Source organism: Halichoerus grypus, chromosome 9, assembly GCF_964656455.1.
Source record: "Halichoerus grypus chromosome 9, mHalGry1.hap1.1, whole genome shotgun sequence".
Classification (NCBI taxonomy): Eukaryota; Metazoa; Chordata; class Mammalia; order Carnivora; family Phocidae; genus Halichoerus; species Halichoerus grypus.
In genome coordinates, this window is record NC_135720.1 from 140,679,454 (window position 1) to 140,699,876 (window position 20,423).

The 20,423-nt window shown below is 44.5% G+C and overlaps 2 protein-coding genes across 4 annotated transcripts in view; one reads left to right on the forward strand and one right to left on the reverse strand.

Moving 5' to 3' along the window:
* MRS2 (magnesium transporter MRS2) overlaps nucleotides 1-13,876 on the forward strand; it is a 33,502-nt gene extending 19,626 nt beyond the window's left edge. The window contains exons 10-11 of the mRNA XM_036112186.2: nucleotides 11,615-11,728; nucleotides 12,267-13,876. Of these exons, the coding sequence (XP_035968079.1) occupies nucleotides 11,615-11,728; nucleotides 12,267-12,377 (225 nt within the window). The 3' untranslated portion in view covers nucleotides 12,378-13,876. The remainder of the gene's footprint in view (nucleotides 1-11,614; nucleotides 11,729-12,266) is intronic.
* A 1-nt stretch (nucleotide 13,877) lies between these two features.
* GPLD1 (glycosylphosphatidylinositol specific phospholipase D1) overlaps nucleotides 13,878-20,423 on the reverse strand; it is a 58,945-nt gene continuing 52,399 nt past the window's right edge. For all 3 annotated transcript variants that reach the window (XM_078055741.1, XM_078055740.1, XM_036112180.2), the window contains 5 exons: nucleotides 19,597-19,773; nucleotides 19,104-19,264; nucleotides 17,851-17,877; nucleotides 17,681-17,731; nucleotides 13,878-15,956 (listed from right to left, as the gene is read on the reverse strand). In XM_078055741.1, the coding sequence (XP_077911867.1) occupies nucleotides 15,870-15,956; nucleotides 17,681-17,731; nucleotides 17,851-17,877; nucleotides 19,104-19,264; nucleotides 19,597-19,773 (503 nt within the window). In that variant the 3' untranslated portion in view covers nucleotides 13,878-15,869. The remainder of the gene's footprint in view (nucleotides 15,957-17,680; nucleotides 17,732-17,850; nucleotides 17,878-19,103; nucleotides 19,265-19,596; nucleotides 19,774-20,423) is intronic.

Consider the following 20,423-nt stretch of genomic DNA (forward strand, 5'->3'; position numbering starts at 1 on the left):
AATCTAGGGATTATTTTTTGTTTTGAAGATCATTTTTTAAAATGGATTTTAAGGGGTACCTGGCTGGCTCAGTCAGTGGAGCATGCAATTCTCGATCTTGGGATTGTGGGTTCGAGCCCCACATGCAGAGTAGAGATTGCTTAAAAATAAGATCTTAAAAAAAAAAAACTGATTTTAAAAAAAGTCTTAACATGTATATACCCCTAGTGAATTAAAATGTATACTCTGATTCATTCAAAATTCAGGCAGTATTTTTAGACCCTGTTGTAACATAAATATAACTGTAGCCGTGGTTACCTCATGTTTCTCAACAAATGGAACCACACATGGAAAAGGTTTGACAAAACAGTATTACACTGTGAAGCAGTGCTGTGAGGGTGTGGTGACGCAGGATCTCACGATGAGATGGTGATCCCGCAGGATCACACGATGAGATGGTGATCCCGCAGGATCATGCCCCGAGGTGGCGGTAAGCAGGATCACACAGTGAGGCCATGCTAACGAAGGATTCCTTTTCTAATTTTCACGTGCCAGGCATTGGTAGTTTGCTTGCTTTATTTGGCAAGATGACAGAAGATGAATGTGTTATCCCTACTTTATAGATGAGAAAACAGGCTCAGGAAATTGAAGTGATTTGCTATAAAATCACAGTTGTGATCTGAGCCCAAGACTTAACACTCTCCACTTTGCTGCCTTTTCACAGTAATATAACACTAAGCTGCCAGAGTTCTTCGTATCTTCATAGCCTGGTGTTTTCAGAAAATATCTTACTGGAGGATTTCTGGAAAATAATCTGAATATGCATTCAGCACACTCTGGCTCTGTGTCCTCATTAATCTTTTTTTTTCTTAATTTTATTTTACTTAAATTCAATTAATTAACATACAGTGTATTAGTTTGAGGTAGAGGTCAGATTCATCAGTCTTCTATAACACCCAGTGTTCATTACATCATGTGCCCTCCTTAATGCCCATCACACAGTTACCCCAACCCTTCACCCCCCTCCCCTCCAGCAACCCTCAGCTTGTTTCCTATGATTAAGAGTCTCTTATGGTTTGCCTCACTCTGTTTTTATCTTACTTTATTTTTCCTTCCCTTCCCCTACCTATGCTTCTCTCATTTGTTTCTTAAATTCCACATAGGAGTGAAATCATATGTCTTTCTCTGATTGACTTCTCTTGCATAATATCTTCTAGCTCTGTCCATAGCATTGAAAATGGCAAGAATTCATTTTTTTGATGACTGAGTAGTATTCCATTTTACACACACACACACACACACACACACACACCCCCACCCACACACACACATCTTCTTTATCCATTCATCTATCCATTGTGTCCTCATTCATCTAAAAGTTCCGTTCTCGGTCTCTTTTTTTTTTTTTAAGATTTTACTTATTTGCGAGAGAGAGAATGAGAGACAGCATGAGAGGGAGGAGGGTCAGAGGGAGAAGCAGACTCCCTGCTGAGCAGGGAGCCCGATGTGGGACTCGATCCCGGGACTCCAGGATCATGACCTGAGCCGAAGGCAGTCGCTTAACCAACTGAGCCACCCAGGCGCCCCTGTTCTCGGTCTCTTTGGCTGCCATCCTAGTCCAGCCCATGTCATCTCTCTTCAGGACCCCCCTTCGCTTCTGAAAAGTGGTCTGTAAAAGAAGCAAACCTGGTGGTCACTCTTCTGTAAAACTATTCATTGGTTTTTGAGCCCTTAAAATAAACATCCAGACTACGTGGCCTGCAGGCTCCTGGTGTGTGCGCCCACACCTCCAGGCTGAAGCTGGCCGCCTTGCCCTCACCGTGGGCGTTGGATCAGTATTTCCTCACAGGCCTGCTTCCTCCTGGCCCCAGCTCTCCTCGGCTCCCACCTCCCCTGCCTGGCCAGCTTCTGCTTACCTCTCACGTCCCAGCTTATGGGCCGCTCCGAGGACAGCCTTCACTGAGGCACAGTCAGTGTTGGTCATTTTCATGCTCTTTATAACATGTGAAAGAAAGATAGATGCAGCACGTTCGTTCATTCATCTTATAAACACTCGTTTTTGTGCCTGCTGTGGACGGCGCACTGCTTCCAGCCCTGGGGAAGCAGCAGTGAGGGGCTGCCCCTGCGGAGGCTACGTGACCCTAGAGGAGAGCAAATAGACGTACAGTACATGAGGAGGTAGGTGCCGCAAAGAAAAAGCCAGGAGAAAAGATAGAGAATGTTCCCAGGAGGTGAGATAAGGAGCATCTCAGAGATAGGGGGGTTAAGAATGTCTTTCTGAGGAGATGACACTAGAAAGTGGGAAGGTCTGGAGGGAAAGTGTTCTAAGCAGAGGGGACCACACACGGAATTTTTGGAGCAGTTAATGGGCTGCGCTTGTCAGGCTCCTCCTGACAAGGTCAAAGGGCAGACAAGTGGGAGATGGTGTTGAATTTGTAGAGCCCAGTGAGGGTTTGGATTTATTTTAAGTGTGTTAGGCATCTGTTGGGAGGCTTTTAAGCCCAAATGTAAGTTATTAAAAAGTTCAGAAGTAACCAAAAAACCTTGTGCAACATAGCCCAACCCTTGAAATTCTCAGAAGATAACTTTTAAAGACCTTTGCAGATTCCCCAGCGTGTGGCTACAGAACTCTTTAAAAGTTCCTGTCATTCTTTCAGATCATTTTTGTTAAGAATTGTGTTTCTGTACATACACTCTACAAGCTAACTTTTATACTTTTTTCATTTTATACTTAAATATTTTCTCTCACTTAATGCCTATTTAAAAAAAAAAAACAAAAGGATTTTTAAATGTTCCTCTCTGATAGTTCCAGAATATGCAGTCCCAGGTGTAGGGCAACCCAGTTATAATGAGAGGTGAGTGGTTCGTGTTCAGCTACTTGCTCAGTACAGGGTGATTAGCTCCCACCAAACAAGATTTGGATCAGTGCAAGGTCTCTGCTTCTGTGTAGACAGGGTTGGTATTGACAATGGTCAGTCTAAGATAGGAAAAACTTTTTTTACTCTTTATTTTAAGATAATTTCAGATGCTTCTAAGAATAGTCAAGGAATTGCCATGAAGCTGTCACCCAGATTCTTTTATCACCGACATTGTATCACATTCCCTGTCTCATTCTATCTTTATGTACAGCCTTTTTTTCCTAAAACCACTTGAGAGTAAGCAACAGATGTGATGCCCCGTTACCTCTAAGTATTTCAGTATATGCTTCCTAAAAACATGGCCATTCTCCTCCAGAACCACAGTGCAGATGTGCAAATCAGGAAGCGGACGTTGAAACAGTGCTGGTTTACAGTCTGAGGGCTCTCTGCAGATTTTGGCGTTTGTCTTGGTGCTGCTCTTTACCTCAGAGAAGATCTTGAATCACGTGGTGTGCATCGTTGTCCTCTTTTCATCTGGACCAGTGTTTCAGTCCTTGTCTTTCATGGCCATGCCATTCACAAAGCATACAGATTTGTAATTGGACCCTTCCTACCCTCTCGTCGTTAATAGGTTCTTCCTGTGCACTGTGTCAGTGTGCTCTCATGTTGAGGGTCCCTTCAGGAGGCACATGGTGTTCGTCCCATCACAGGTGGTAGGAACTTCGACCATTGGTTAGGGTGGTGTCTGCCAACTTCATCTCCTGTAAAGCTGCTCTTTTTCTCTGTGGAACGAAGTTTCTTGTAGGGAGATACTTTGAGACTATTTGTAAAAGTCCTGTTATTCATCAAATTTTCACCCTCTAGTTTTCACAGGCATCAGTTGATCCAAAATTAATTCATGACTGAATCAGATATTACTGTCATGGTTACCAAATGGTAATTTTTTTTTCTTTTTTGTTAGGTTTTTATTTTAATTCCAGTTAACATACAGTGTAATATTAGTTTCAGGTGTACAATGTAGTGATTCAGCACTTCTGTACATCACTGGTGCTCATCACAAGTGCCCTCCTTCATCCCCATCACCTATTTCCCCCATCCCTCCCACCTGCCTCCCCTCTGGTAACCATCAGCGTGCTCTCTGTAGTTAAGAGTCTGTTTCTTGGTTTGTCTCTCTTTTTCCCTTTGCTCATTTGTTTTGTTTCTTAAATCATCTGGTATTTGTCTTTCTCTGGCTTATTTTGCTCAGCATTATACTCCAGTGGCATCCACGTCTTTGCAGATGGCAAGATTTCATTCTTTTTTAAGGCTGCTTCCATATCTTGGCTATTTTAAATAATGCTGCTATAAATATAAACACAGGGGTGCCTGTATCCTTCTGAATTACTGTGTTTGTATTCTTTGGGTAGATACCTAGTAGTGTGATTGCTGGATCATAAGGTAGCTCTATTTTTACCTTTTTGAGGAACCTCCATACTATTCTACACAGCGGCTGCTCCAGTTTGCATTCCCACCAACAGTGCAAGAGGGATCCTTTTCTCCACATTCTTGCCAACACTGGTTGTTTCTTCTGTTCGTTTTAGCCATTTTGATCAATGTGAGGTGATACCTCATTGTAATTTTGTTTTGCATTTCCCTGATGATAGGTGATGATGAGCGTCTTTTCATGAATTTGTTGGCCATCTGGATGTCTTCGTTGGAGAAATGTCTATTCATGTCTTCTCAATTTTGAATTGGATTATTTGGGTTTGGGTGTTGAGTTATATTAGTTCATATATTTTGGATACTAGCCCTTTTATCAGATATATCATTTGCAAATATCTTCTCCCACTCCATAGGCTTGTCTCTTAGTTTTGTTGTTTCCTTTGCTGTGCAGAAGCTTTTTATTTTGATGTAGTTCCAATAGTTCATTTTTGCTTTTATTTCCCTGCCTCAGGAGACACATCTAGAAAGAAGTTGCTACGGCTAATGTCAAAGAAGTTACTGCCTGTGTTCTCTTCTAGGATTTTTATGGTTTCAGGTCTCACACTTCGGTCTTTGATCTATTTTTAATTTATTTCTGTGTATGGTGTAAGAAAGTGATCCAGTTTTATTCTTTTGTATATTGCTGTCCAGTTGTCCCAAACCATTCGTTGAGGAGACTGTATTTTTCCCATTGGATATTCTTGCCTCCTTTGTTGAAGATTAGCTGACCATATAATTAATTGTGGGTTTATTTCTGGGTTTTCTGTTGTGTTCCATTGATCTGTGTTTGTTTTTGTGTCAGTACTATACTGTCTTGGTGATGATGATTATAGCCATGTAATATAGCTTGAAGTCCAGAATTGTCATTCCTCCAGGTTTGGTTTTCTTTTTCAACATTCCTTTGGCTATTCACTGTCTTTTGTGGTTCCATACAGATTTTAGGATTGTTTGTTCTAGCACTGTGAAAAATACTGTTGGTATTTTGATAGGGATGTAGATTGTTTTGGGTAGTATCGACATTTTAACAATATTTGTTCTTCCAGTCTATGAGCATGGAATGTCTTTCCATTTCTTTGTGTTGTTTTTAATTTCTTTCATCACTGTTTTATAGTTTTCAGAGTATGGGTCTTTCACCTCTTTGGTTAGGTTCATTCCTAGGTATCTTATTATTTGGGGTGCAATTGTAAATGGGATTTTTTTATTTCTCTTTTTGCTGCTGCTTCATTGGTGTATAGAAATGCAACAGATTTCTGTACATTGATTTTGTATCCTGCAACTTTACTAATTCATGTATCAGTTCTAGCAGTTTTTTGGTGTCGTTTTTAGGGTAGGGTGTTCTTTCTTTTTTTTTTTTTTTTTAAGGATTTTATTTATTTGAGAGAGAGAGAATGAGAGAGAGAGAGAGAGAGAGAGCATGAGAGGGGGGAGGGTCAGAGGGAGAAGCAGACTTCCCGCGGAGCAGGGAGCCCGATGTGGGACTCGATCCCAGGACCCTGGGATCATGACCTGAGCCGAAGGCAGACGCTTAACCGACTGAGCCACCCAGGCGCCCCAGAGGGTAGGGTTTTCTATCTGTAGTATCATGTCATCTGCAAATAGTGAAAATTTTACTTCTTCCTTACCAATTTAGATGCCTTTCTTTCTTTTTGTTGTCTGATTGCTGTGGCAAGAACTTCCAGTACTGTGCTGAATAAAAGTGATGAGTGGATATCCTTGTCTTGTTCCTTAGGGGAAAAGCTTAGTTTTTCCAGTATGATGTTTGCTGTGGGTTTTTCATATGTGGCCTTTATTATGTTGAGGTATGTTCTAAACCTACTTTGTGGAGGATTTTTATCATAAATGGATTTTGTACTTTGTTAGATGCGTTTTCTGAAATGCTCATACAGTTTTTATCCTTTTCTCTTGTTGCTGTGATGTATCATGTTGATTGATTTGCAGATACGGAACCACCCTGGCAACCCAGGAATAAATCCCAATTGATTGTGGTGAATGATTGTTTTAATATATTATTGGATTTGATTTGCTAGTATTTTGTTGAGGATTTTAGTTCTCTTTTTTGTAGTGTCTTTATCTGGTTTTGGTATCTGGGTGATGCTGGTCTCATAGAATGAATTTGGAAGTTTTCCTTTCTCCATTTTTTTTTTAATAGTTTGAGAGGAATGGATAATTTTCTTTAAATGTTTAGTAAAATTCACCTGTGAAGCCATCTGGTCCTGGACTTTTATTTTTTGGGAGTTTTTTGATTATGGATATAGTATCATTGCTGGTAATTGGTCTGTTCAAATTTCCTATTTCTTCCAGATTCAGTTTTGGGAGGTTATTTGTTTCTAGGAATTTATCCATTTCTTCTAGATTATCCAATTTTTTGGCATACAATTTTCTATAATATTCTCTTACAATCTTTTGTATTTCTGTGATGGTGGTTATTATTTCCTGTTTCATTTTGGATTTTACTTATTTGAGTCATTTTTCTTTTTGATGCCTCTGACTAAAGACTTATCAATTGTGTTGATTTATTCAAACAACCAGCTTGTTATATCTTCTTGTTGGATTGTCCCCTTTATTATAGCGTCCTTCTTTGTCTCTTGTTACAGTCTTTGTTTTAAAGTCTTTTTTTTCCGATATAAGAATTGCTACCCCAGCTTTCTTTTCACATCCATGTGCATGATAAATGCCTCTCCATCCCTTCACCTTCCATCTGCAGGGCTTCTTAGGTCTTGAGATGAGTCTCTTGTAGGCAGCATGAGATGGGTCTTGCATTGTTATCCATTCTCTTCACCCTATGTCTTCTGATTGGAGCATTTGGTCCATTTACATTCACAGTAATTATTGATAGATATATACTTTTTGCCATTTTGTTGCTTCTTTAATGGTCGTTTTTGTAGTTCTTCTGTGTTCCTTTCTTCCCTTGCTCTCTTCTCTCATTATTAGGTGGCTTTCTGTAGTGTTACACTTGGATTCCTTTTTTTGTATATTATTTTTTGCATATCTGTTACTGGTTTTTGGTTTGTGGTTACCACTCGTTAGTATATAACATCTTCTGCATATAGCAGTCTGTGTTAAGCTGATGGTTACCTAAGTTTGAACCCATTCTTTACTCTTCTCCCCCCCACATTTTGGGTGTCATACTTTACATCCTTTTACTATGTGCATCCTTTGACTGACTTGTACAGATGTACTTATTTCTACTGCTTTTGTGTTTCCTACTTTTGATACTCTCACTTACAGTCTCTCCTTTCCACTCAAAGAGCCACCTTTAACATTTCTTGTAAGGCTGGTTTAGTGGTGATAAATTCCTTTATTTGTTTCTCTGAGAAACCCTTTGTCTCTCCTATTCTGAATGATAGCCCTGTGGGATAGAGCATTCTTGGCTGCAGATTTTTCCCTTTCAGGACTCCGAATTTATCATGTTACTCCCTTCTTGTCTGCAGTTTATGCTGAGAAATTAGCTGAGAGCCTTGGGGTTTCCTTTGTATTTAACTTCTTTCTTTTGCTGCTTTTGAAGTCCTCTCTTTATCACCACCTTTTGCCATTTTAATTACTAGGTGTCTTTTTTTTTTTTTTTTTTAAGATTTTATTTATTTATTTGACAGAGAGGGAGCACAAGCAAGGGGAGCAGCCGAGGGAGAGGGAGAAGCAGGCTTCCTGCTGAGCAGGGAGCCTGATGCGGGGCTCGATCCCAGGACCCTGGGATCATGACCTGAGCTGAAGGCAAGATGCTTAACGACTGAGCCACCCAGGTGCCCCTAGGTGTTTTTTTTTTTAAGATTTTATTTATTTATTTATTTGAGAGCGAGCACGTGGGTGGGGCAGCAATAGGGAGAGGGAGAAGCCAACTCTGTGATGAGCAGGACCCTGAGATCATGACCTGAGCTGAAGGCAGGCGCTTAACTGACTGAGCCACCCAGTGCCCCAGTTACTATGTGTCTTGGCATGGATCTCCTGGGTTGATTTTGTTGGGCTCTTTCTGTGCCTCCTGGATCTGGATTTCTGTTTCCTTTCCCAGATTCTAGAAGTTTTCAGCTGTTATTTCTTCACATAAATTTGCTGCCCCCTTTTCTCCTTCTGGGATCCTTATAATGCCAGTGTTATTACACTTGATGGAGCCACTGAGTTCCTTAAGTCTGTTCTTGTTTTGCATAATTTTTTTTTCTCTCACCTGTTCAACTTTACTTTCCATGACTCTGTCCTCCAGGTCTTCTGCTTCCTCTAGTCTACTAGTTATTCCATCTAGTATATTTTTAATTTCATTGATTGTGTTCTTCATCTCTAAATGGTTCGTTCTTATCTCATTAAGGGCCTCACTGATGTCCTCCACTTTTAAGTCCTGAGTATATGATCATTACTTTAAATTCTCCATCAGGGGGCGCCTGGGCGGCTCAGTTGTTAAGTATCTGCCTTCGGCTCAGGTCATGATCCCAGGGTCCTGGGATCCAACCCCGCATCGGGCTCCCTGCTCAGCGGGAAGCCTGCTTCTCCCTCTCCCACTCCCCCTGCTTGTGTTCCCTCTCTCGCTGTGTCTCTCTCTGTCAAATAAATAAAAAATCTTTAAAATAAATAAATAAATAAATAAATTCTCCATCAGGCACATTGCTTATCTCCATTTCACTTAGGTCTCTTGCTGTGACTTTCTCCTGTTGTTTCATTTGGGACATGTTCCTTTGTCTCATTTTGTCTGCCTCTCGGTGTCTGTTTCTGTGTGTTAGGAAAGTCAGCTGTGTCTCCTGCTCTTGAAGGTGGTGGCCTCATGGGAAGGAGGTTCTCTCTGCCTGCAGTGCACGGTCCCCTGTTCACCAGAACCTGGTGCTTCAGAGCTGTTCTCTCTGTGTGCTGTGTGCACCCTACTGTGTGGCTAGGCCACGTTTGCCTGCAGTCAGTCCACATGTCTGCAGTGGCTGTTTTGCTCCCTGTGGTGTTAATGGGTCAGTCCGGGGCCACCTCGGGCTTGAGTTGGGTCAGAGCAGGCATTTGCCAGAGCTGCGATAGCACCAAACTGCAGGATGCATTCCCTGCATTGTCCCCCGAGAAGCTTTTGTGTGTGGTCAGGGCCTGCAGTCTGACCAGCTGTCTGCCCCTAGCCCACTTTGGGGGCCACATTCAGTGTGCGTGGTTAGCTTCCCTTCTCCCCGGGCAGGAGGTGCTTTGGAGTGGTGCTGGCCCCTATGGGGGCAGTTTGCGTGTGCCAGGCTGGGGGTGCTGCTTTTGATGGGCTCCTGCTTTGGAGGGGTGGATGCAAACTCCCTCCCCCCGGGTGTGGGAGGCTCGGTATTAGCAAGGTTTGTGTGGGTCTTCTGGGGGATGGGACCCTGAGCTGGGACTGAGGCAGGCCTGGCTGGAGGGTGCAGATGGGAAGCTCAGGGGTGGGAGGTTGGGTGCAGTGTAAGCAAATCAGTGAGTGTCATGCTAGTTCCCCCAGGCAGCTGTGGGGGGGGAGGGCAGTGGATACCACCTGCAGGTCCTTTGTTCCTGGAGGAGTCTCCCAAGATCTCTGTCTCTCCAGAACACTCTGAGATTAGCAAACAACTCTCCCACCGTTCGCCCCAGGTGTTTTTCAAACTGCTGCTTCTCTGCTTTATCTCCCCAGGCTGTTAGTTGTGTTGTCTCTTTAATGGTGGGGACTCCGTTTCCTCTCAGCCTCTCTGCTCTCCTAAAGTTGAGCCTGGTGATTTTTAAAATTCCAAGTTTTAAGTCCTGCTGATTGTAAAAACTCACAGAACTCAGCCCCTCTGGTTTTCAAGGCCAAATGTTATGGGTAGTCGTCTTCCCGTGCAGGCACCCCAGTGCAGTAGTCTGGTGCTCCCCCTTCTCTGTGCTGGCAAGTTCCTTCCTGCCGTGGGCAGCCCCACAGTTTCATTAAGCTCCCCACCAGGTCTGTGTACTTTCTGCCCTCTTGGATGTGGCCCCTTCTCCCACTTACTTGTGGAGTCTGTTCTGCCAGTCTTCAGGTCGTTCTCTGGGTTTGCCCTGATGTGAGTGTCGTCTGGTTGTACCTGTTGAGCTTCGGGTCCTCCTACTCTGCCATCTTCCCACAATTTCTGTGTGTGTTTGAAATTTCAAACTTGGTTGGAACTTAACCCCCCTGGTTTATCACATTTTGGCATTTCAAATTTTTATTCATAGGTGGATTGTAGAACCAGTCTACAGCAAAGACAGTAGTAGTCTATTCTAAATCTCATTTAAACATAATTTTTACTTAATAAACTAGGCCCTCTTTTTGGATAACTAGAAATATATTCACCAAAAATAGTTAATGCGTGTTAGCACTTGTCGTCCTGACGTATGTCTAAGTTCATGTTCCAAAGAGATGGGTTTTTCCTTCGTATATGGTGTGCATTTCCGCCGGTGAGAGCTAATCGCTTGTGTACCACACTGCCGTGGGGCAGGGTGATCCCACTCTGGAGCTACCTGGGCTGTGGTTGATAGCCGGCTAGTAGCTGTAGACCGGGGGTCTGTGGTTCCGTCCACGGAGGCATGAACATGACACTGACAGAAGAGTACAAGCTTGAAAATGACAGGAAAAATGTTTACCATAAGTCAGAGGTTCCCAAACTTTCTTGGTTCATGATGCATTTAGTGTCTAGCGTCTTAGTAATTTTTTCATAGGATTACTAGACCAAAAGTTGTTACCTAACAAGTTGTTTATGAAGTAGCTAGGTCTCTTCTGCAGATGTCATTGTGTTTTCCTTGAAAACTTAAAATAACCTGGGGTGTTGTGATACCCAGGACACGTCAGCTCACAGCTTAGGAGCTATGCCTATAAGCAAAAAATTTAAATTCAGTTGTATGTCCTCTGTGATTAGAACTATTAATGTTTGTATACACGTAAATGAAGATTGGGAGGAAACACAAAGTAAAAGTCGTTATTATGTTTGGCTTATAGATGATTTTAAAATATTGAAGCCCTTTTATATCATGTTTCCCTTCTAATTTATTCTCTGATTCTCTGGGTGCTATCAGGGCTTGTTCTTCGGTCCTTTCTATAGGAAAGAGCTATACAAACAACAGAAGGCTTCTTTAAGGGGCGCCTGGGTGGCTCAGTCGTTAAAACATCTGCCTTCGGCTCAGGTCATGATCCCAGGGTCCTGGGATCGAGCCCCCCATCGGGCTCCCTGCTCAGCGGGAAGCCTGCTTCTCCCTCTCCCACTCCCCCTGCTTGTGTTCCCTCTCTCGCTGTGTGTCTCTGTCAAATAAATAAAATCTTTAAATTAAAAAAAAAAAAAGGCTTCTTTAAGCTCTGGGGCTACCATAGTATGGGAATTGTACTGCTAAGGAACCTGAGCTTTTGTGATTTAAATTAACTCTGTTTTCTCTTTTAGGACCACAGAGTGTTTTGGCTGATTACAGGAATTATGTTTATGGGAAGTGGCCTCATTTGGAGGCGTTTGCTGTCATTCCTGGGACGACAACTAGAAGCTCCTTTGCCTCCCGTGGTATGAAGGGTCTGGGTCGCAGCAGTGTAGCCGAAGGTTATGGTCTGGGTCTGCAGGGAGACCGACCGCCTGAGCTGGTGTTGTCACCGGCTTTGTGACCCTGAGCAAGTGATTTCATTTCTACATCTGTCGGTCAAGTCAGTGGCAGTGGTGTCATAGAGTTAGTGGGAGAATTAAATAAGCTGTGGAAAGTACTTATTACTGGTACAGTGCCTGGCCCGGTGAACAGCTTAGTGCTCTATGCAAAATACATCACTCTGGGATGAGCATTCTGCATTTAGACAGATGTTGGCAATTCTGCAGGCTTTGTCATAGCTCAGATTGAAATTTAGAAAATGTAGTGTTCTCATTAAGAAAAGATAGAAAGTTTACCCTTTTTCTTACCTTTCTATTCCCAGTTTACACCAGGAATGAATACTTAGCGTACTGACACAGGGCTTGTAGTCTCCCCTCATCTGCTCGTCACCTTTCCTTTTACTCATAGCATTTCTTTTAAGACAGACCCAAACTAAATGATTAATTTTCCTGTTCTATTTAGATGGCCACTTTACCCAAGAAGTCCCTTCAAGCAGACAGAAGGCTGGAAATGAAGCACAGCTTCCGGCCCGACGGTCTTGGATCAGGCAGGAGCGTCCTGACAAACCGTTAAGAGACATCAACACAGGAGAGACCGGGTTCCTTTTCATGGTAGTCAGAGGAAACTTCTGGTACTCTTTTTCTTTTATAGAGTCAGACACTTGAAAAAAATCACTAAAATTGTAATGTCTGACGATAAAGATATCATGGCACTCCACAATGCTGGAACTTAACTGCATTTTCAAAATTGAGGAAAGAAGCAAAAACCTTAAAATGCTGTTTTTATAGACATGTGAGAATTGATTGTTGTATAGATTTTCTGATTTGTACGTGTCTCAGGCCAAGCAAAGCCTGAAAACTTGACAAGCCCACAGTGACGAGATCAGGTAGCAGTTCTTAGTAAGGGGATCATGTTCTTGGGAACTTTGTCTCAGGTAAGGTAGGAAAATCCATAAACGAACTCTGAAAGTTTGTGCTTTAAATCAACCTTTAACGTACCATATTTTCTTGTATTTGTCCCCCTTTTATGGATTCCAGTTAATCAAGATTTTATTCTCTTGACCCCTGAAACTATTTTTCTCTGCTTGGCTATAATGGAAGCCTTTGGAAGTAATGTTGAAATTATTTCCATCCTGTTACTGCTCTTAGGTCGTTCCCTGTCTTTAGAGTAGATGAAAGTGTACATAGCCCAGTTAATCTATATGCCTACACCTCAGAGGTTCAAACTTCAGTGTCCAGAGCAGCTCTTCTACTACACATGATAATGTTGGGCTTACCTGCTACTGTAATAGGCTGTCATGGGAGGCAGTTTAGGAGTCCATTTACCAAGTAGTTTCGTGATGGGAGTAAAAATGCTATTCAGTAGCTGGTTTGAGAGAAGACAGAGTTGTACCTTTCCCCACTCCCACGTGTGGTTAGAAGAAGCCACTAGAAGCTGGAGGATGCGGTGGCCAGGCTGGGTTGGTCTCAGCACAGAGTGGCCCACTCGGCACCTCCCTGTGGGTCAGAGGCATGCGTGAGGTGTGGGTGTCGGAATGTGGGAATACAGAACTCTCTAGCATCATAAGTGTGATGACTTTGAAGACACTTTGATAACCTTTCCATCTCATGGGACACTCCACTTTGTCACTAGGTAACCTATCACTATGACTTCACTGTGACATGGGAAGAATTGAAAGCCCAAGGGGCTTGATTTGACTCTGATCAGGCACAGAATTTGGGCCTTTTTCCTTTGGGTGTGAGTTTGTGGAATAATTTTTTTTCCAGGAGCAACTACCTCTTAAGTGTGATGTAGAGAAGTTACTGGTGGTTTATAAAGTTCTTGAAGGCGGTTAGATCAAGGAAGATTTCAAAATGTCAACTCGCTCTGCTACCTAAGAAGTTAGGCAATTTTAAATTTTGAATTAAAATGAGCACAAGTGTTTGGTTATGTGAGCAAGCAGTCTTATTCCCTGTTTAACAAGGTCAAGGAATGATATTAGACTGTTTTTGGAAGGCCTCTAAAGAAATGTGGCCGAAGATAGCAAACTGTGAGAAATTAACCACTAAAATAAAAAGCTTTTGGGCACGTTATTCCAAGAGTTGTACACAGCTTTATTTTTGGAGTTACAATACTTTTTCAAAGATTTTATTTGGTGGAGGAGAGGGAACACAAGCAGGGGGAGAGGGAGAAGCAGGCTCCCCACGGAGCAGGGAGCCCGATGTGGGGCTCAATCCCAGTATCCTGGGATCATGATCTGAGCTGAAGGCAGATGCTTAACCGACTGAGCCACCCAGGCGCCCCTGGGAGTTAATATTTATCTAACAAACTTTAATAGATTTACTTTCATTACTTTAGTAATACCATGGAGCTGGTCTAATGGTGCGTGGACAGGGCATTCAGAGATCGGAGTTCATTCCCAAATGCACTCCAGATCTCTATAGGTCTGTGATTCAAAGGCATGGAAACCATGTTGATCGTGAAGTCTTGAAGCAAGTTGTTACATACACAGGTAATAGAAAAACAATCGCAAATATGTACATCTGTGTCATGACCTTTAAGTTCAGATTTGTGTTAATCGAGATTAAAACCGTACAAGGTATTTCCATTTTTGTTAAGCATTTCGGAATCCATGCTTAGAGCTACAGTTAATACTTAGATTTAAAACGTAACCCACCTCTGGGGATAATGCACTGGACTCTGTAGACCAGTTTGTACATCTTTGCCATCCAGGTTGACCTTTGATAGTAGGACTTTGCACTTTTGAATATGGGATTAAGATGGTTAAATATCCTGTATAAATCCTATGTGAGAACTTGCTTCTGTCTGGTATGTTTAGACATTGAGAATGATCGTGTGTCAACACAGGCCCTCTCGGTCAGGGAGATGGTGGTGTGAGAGAACACAGACTTGTAAGGAAGAGGCCCAGTACGCTGCAGTTCATCAGCATATTCTACATGCAGACTTCAGTTAAGTCATTGTGGCCTCTTTCATTGTTACCCAAATGAAACCAAATGGTGTCTGTGCTTTTTGCTGTTCCCTAGGGAACCGGCAGCTAGCATACTCTGTAAGAGACCGTCACACGAGTCATCCGAGGTGCTATCTAGGGGTGTGTGCCCATTCTTCACTCTGTACTCCCTTATGCTCACAATGTTAACTTGAGTAGCTTTCCCTTGATTTCTAATTTAACTTGACTCCTCAGCTGGATTCCTGTCTTCTTTGAACCATTCTCTACACTGCCTCTAGAGAAGCTAAAAAGGGTTCTTGTCATCGCTTATTTTGCTCCCTGATTGCTACAGAATCCATAATAATGCCTTCACATGTTCAGTGAAGCTAGAAGCCTGGGTCGATTCCTTTCCATCAGAGATGCTCTTCCGTAGGACCTGCAGATGAATCCCGCTTCCCTCCAGGGCAGTGGCCTCAGGCCAGAGTGCTTGCTGGCGGGCTGGGCACGGCTTGTACCAGCCCAGTGCAACACGGACTCCTCTTAGAGGACACAGAACCCGTGCAGAGTCACCGGGTTCAACTGTGCGAACAGCCGCTTCTACAAAAGCAGTTGAGGGCACTAAAAGGTGAGCTTTTAGTGTTGTATTTGTCCTTCACTCTCTGAAACCCTGTGGAGTTGTGAGGTTCTCCTTCACCCCCCGTACCTTTCACTGTACTATTTCTCTGCTCACTTTTTCCTTGTATACTGTGCTTTCTGTTTCACCTTGATTGGAATGGGTCACCAATTTTAAAAGGACATTTTTAGGAGAAATGGACAGATTTTCGTAAGAGCTAACCAGAGAGTCCTTTCCAGGCATCAGCCCTAGGTATTCACGTGAAGGGGAAAGCAGTTGTACGGCAGGTCTGAGTCCCAGGTTTCAATACAGGGGAAGCAAGGAAGGAAGCGCTGGAAGGGGACACGAGTAAGCAGAGCATCTGTCATCATTCACTGGGAAGAGGCCTGTCTCCACTCCAGGAGCCCCACCTCTCGCAGGATCTACTCAGGCTCCCCTGGATGTGCCCCTCTGCCACCAGAACATTCACCCTGGAGATGACTTGGCACAGGGAGGGGATGCAGAGTAGGAAGAGGTGGTGAAGTCTTTAATGGAGGTCGAAGCTATAGACGTGCAGTGCCCCGGAGAGTCGGGCTCCCAAAGAACTCCTTCCAGCAGCAACGACAACTTGGTTCTGTAGGGGACACAGAACAGTATGTTGATCATGCCTGTGAAGCTCCTGCCCTAGTCCACGCATCTTGCTGTGCTCGGGTGACACAGATGGAGACGGGGGTTAGTGCCACGAGGTTTCAGAGACGCAGACTAAGGCAGCTCGGCTCAGGTGCAGGCCGAGTCCTAATTCCAGCCCGTTGCTGGAGGCTCAGTGAGTGGCCACTCTCATCCTCAGACTGTCCATGTCCACTTGTCAGCAGCGCCAACAATCCCAGGTAGGTGTCGTGCAAGTGAAATAGTATGAATGTTCACCACAGTGAACTGTAATGACAAAGGTGAACTTGCAGTGTTGTACAGAAAGGAATCAACTATAACTTACTTTTAGATCTCTAAGTAAGGGTTGATAGATGTGTAATGTCTAACTTTTGGAAAACGAATTTTAAGAGTAAGCCAAGCTTAGGGCCCCTGGGTGGCTCAGTCAATTAAGGTTAAGCGTCTGCCTTCAGCTCAGGTCATGGTCCCGGGATCAGGCCCCACACATCCGGCCCCCTGCTCAGCAGGAGTCTGCTTCTCCCTCTCCCACTCCCCCTGCTTGTGTTCCCTCTCCGTGCCGTCAAATGAAATCTTTAAAAAAAAAAAAAAAAAAAAAAAGTAAGCCAAGCTTATGATGTAGTCTATCACCAGACCTTTTGAGACTCCCTCCATAAACTTTATAATCCATCGGGTTTTTTTTCTGGATAACCCTACATTTTACTTACCAGGCTTGCCTACAAATAACATTCAAGCAAGGGCCACTTGAACTGTGGGCCACCAGAGGGCAGTGTCCCCAAATGCCCGTAAACTGGAGCCAGGTCCACCGCACTCTTTAGCCCTTGATCCTATCCTGATGTGCATTTTATTCTACTTCCCATGTGTATAAGTGGTGTTTTTCCTCAAAGGTGGGGACTTTGTCTCAGAGCCTGCACAGTTCTGTGCAATATCCTACAGTAAACGAAGGAATGTATTCAGTGGTCTAGCTGGAGATGAAGATAAACCCTTTAACTGCTGTATCCATGAAAATCCACAATGTGCATACCCTTTGATCTAGCAATCTTCCAAGAATATCATTAGCAGGGATATTATATAAAAATACACAGCTGTGCAAGAATGCTCACAATAGTAAGAAAACTGGAAATAATTTCGAGTAAATGTGAGAAAGTGAACTGGATAAAATAGGGTGCATCTGGACAATACTCTGCAGCCCTGAAGAAGGTAGCTCCCCGTGTATTTGAGAGGAAGCAGGATACACTGCGGTACGTGAGCAGGAGAGAATTTGTCTGTCCCTAGAGTGCTACAGAAACCCCAGAGTGTGGAAGAACATTAACAGCGGCTGTCTGACGTGGCAGGGGTTTGCGAGGTTCCCTGAAGGGCCCGGACCAGTATTCATGCGTGAGGCTCCGGGGGACATCGGTCTCTGAGGCCGCCAGCCAGCTCGTCTGGTAGTACGCAGCCCCGAGGAAGCCACGGACACTGAAATTTAAACTTCATTTCTTTTTTCTCCAATTCAGCTCGCGGGCTGTGCAGAACTCGAGGCAGCCCACAGGCTGTAAGGTGCCGAGCCCTGCCCTCGGGGATGAAACTGGGAAAGTGATGGGACTGTGTGTGGATGTTTTTTTGTGTTTTTCAAACACAATCTGAACGATAAAATGAGATCATCCGCACCCCGGCCTTAGCATGTAAACGTGAGGAGTGCATCCTCCTGCTCACCTTGTCTTTCGACCGCACGGTGACCACAGAGCTCCCAAACCTTGAACTTGCCTGTAAAACAGGGGCTGTTAGTGGTCTTTGGAAGACATACCATATTTTATCAGTTTAAAAAATAAGGGAAAGGGCACCTTCGTGGTTTTTCTTTCTTCATTCCCGTAGGAGGTACTCACCTCAGGAGAAACCAGTACGTACTGGGCCTGAGAGGAAAGGGTGAGAGAGGGACTGGTTACTGGGGGTGTGGGTTTTAGCTACACTCTAAGCCCTACGCTTTGTTGCCCTTTGACACAGGAACTTAGGGAAATAGATGCACAGAGGTGTTTATACATGAATATTTGTATCCTTATTTATAACGGTGAAATGAAATGGACTAAGGGACTAATAGCCACTTAAGTAATGTTTACATAAACTGGCTTATCCACAGATAAAACAGTAGGCAGCTGGGAAATGTAGGAGAATGTAAGCAGGCATAGAGAAGGGGTTACAGGTAAGACAAAATCTCGTTAAAAATTGTGTACAATAGGTCACAGTTGTTAAAAAAATACATTCACACACTCAGTGTAATGATGGAGTGTGTGTTTGGTGCAGAGCCCCGTCCTTTCATTTCCGAGCTCTGCGACCCAGAGCATCTTCCCCTCGGATCCTTTGTCTCCACCTGGCATAGTGCCAACTTACCAGCTTTGATGTGAGTTAAAGAAGGGGCTGGAGGGAGGGAGAGATCTGTAAGTGCTTAGCATAGTGCCAGGCACAGAGTAAAATGCACAGGAAAAAATACCGGAAGGATACACATCAAAAGGTTATTTCTGCAGGGTGCAGTTCTAGGTAGAAGATTTAATTTTTAAAAAAACTTTAATTTTACAATTAAATAATGGGTGTTTTATGCCCAGGGAACCCTTAAGGAAACCCACCTGAGAAAAGGAATAAAAGCAGTGAAACGGGCGCCTGGTGGCTCAGCAGTTAAGCGTCTGCCTTAGGCCCAGGTCACGGTCCCAGAGTCCTGGGATCGAGCCCCACGTCAGGCTCCCTGCTCAGCGGGGACCGTTTCCCCCTCTGCCCCTGGCCCTGCTTGTGCACTCTCTCTCTTGCTCTGCACTCTCTCAAATAAAATCTTTTTAAAAAGGCAGTGAAACAGGAAATGAGACTGCAGTGGCCCTGGCCTGTCTTCCTCTGCTGTGGGCTCCCACCCAGGGGACGGGCTGTGACCAGAAGCAGGTGACACCACGTCCAGAGACTGCAGCCACAGGCGCGGAGCTGCAGACCTGCGAGAACGCAGGGCCACCTGCGCCCACGAACACAGGCATGGGATTGTGTCCTGCAGACAGTCCAGGTAAAAACTCGAGGGTCTGCAGTGGACGCCATTTTACGAGGCATCAGCAGGTAGCCTCCTTTGCCAACATGGCATAGCTTTTGTACAGGCACATGTTACCTTCTCTTCAGGACATGGAGCTATCCATGATTTGCATCTGCCCGTCATGTCGCCGAAGGTGATGTGCTTGCCATTATAGACATAAACACGGCCGTCTTCCCCACCCAGCAGTCCAGAGGTGACGTCTGTTATCCTCAGGGGCGCCGCCAGGATGATTTCATCTGCAAGCCATAGAAACCAGAAGGAAGGGGCTCCCTCCTGTCATCCTTTCCGTTGTCCTAACCCAACCTCCCCCAAGTCAGACTAGCGCGTCCTTCACGCAGTCCACCCTCCCCACCCAGCAAAGGCTTTGTTTCCTAGTTGATCATCCATAGATGACAACTGATGTGGGTGGCTCTCCTGTTACCGCCTTCAAGAAGTCTAGCTCACTTGGCTCTGGTCTCGCCTGACTCAAAATAGACGTAAAGGCCCTTGGGCCCCTGAGCTGTCCATTACGAGGGCAGAGGCTCCATGATCCAAAGGGACTCGATCCTTGGCCCTGTTCCTTTCGCACCTAAGCCATCGCCATCCAGGTCACTCAAGTGCAGAACTCCACCAAATCGAGAGAAGCGGCGGTCCCCGCTGAAGGTGCTGAGCAGAGAAGGCTGTGTGTCGGGGGTCAGTTCATACATCCGAGTGGTTCCGCCCTGGTGCAAGGTCATGGTCAGGAATGCCACTTTGGACACCTCATCTGAAATAAACCAGGGCATGGTATCTGCTGCCATCCCAGGAATGAAGAGAAGACAAAGCACCAAACGGAGCCCTAGTCTTGCTTCAACCTTCCATACCTCAAGTGACGCGATGGCTCGGGATCACAGAACAGGCGTCTTCAGTGGGAAGGTGCAGCAGGCTTGGGCACAGAGACCCAGGCGTGGGGCACGCGCAGGGATACCCCATCAGACAGCTCTGACCCCTGCAGTAGTCTCCACACGACCACCTTCCCTTACACCGCAAACTGCCTGCGTCAGTCACGCTCCTGACAAACCCGACAGAGTCTAAATTCCGGCTCTAGCGTTTCCCCCACATGTCAGAGAACAGAGCTGTCGTACAGTCCGTCCCACCAGCCGGACTCCCTCACGGGCCCCAGGGCAGGGACACCGCCTTGCAGTGTGGCCCATACTTGCTATAAGTCCTACTACTTTGTATCACTGACTTTCAGGATTACTGGGAAAGTCGAAACTGGAGTGTTGAACTTGTGAATGCCAAGATTTTTACTATCAGTGTAAAAGGTGTGGAAAATGCCCCCCAAAAATTATAAAGTTCTAGAACGTATATTGCTTTCTGGAGCTTGATACCCACGTGTGTGTTAAAATGGAGATTGTTGCAGATTATAAAATTTTA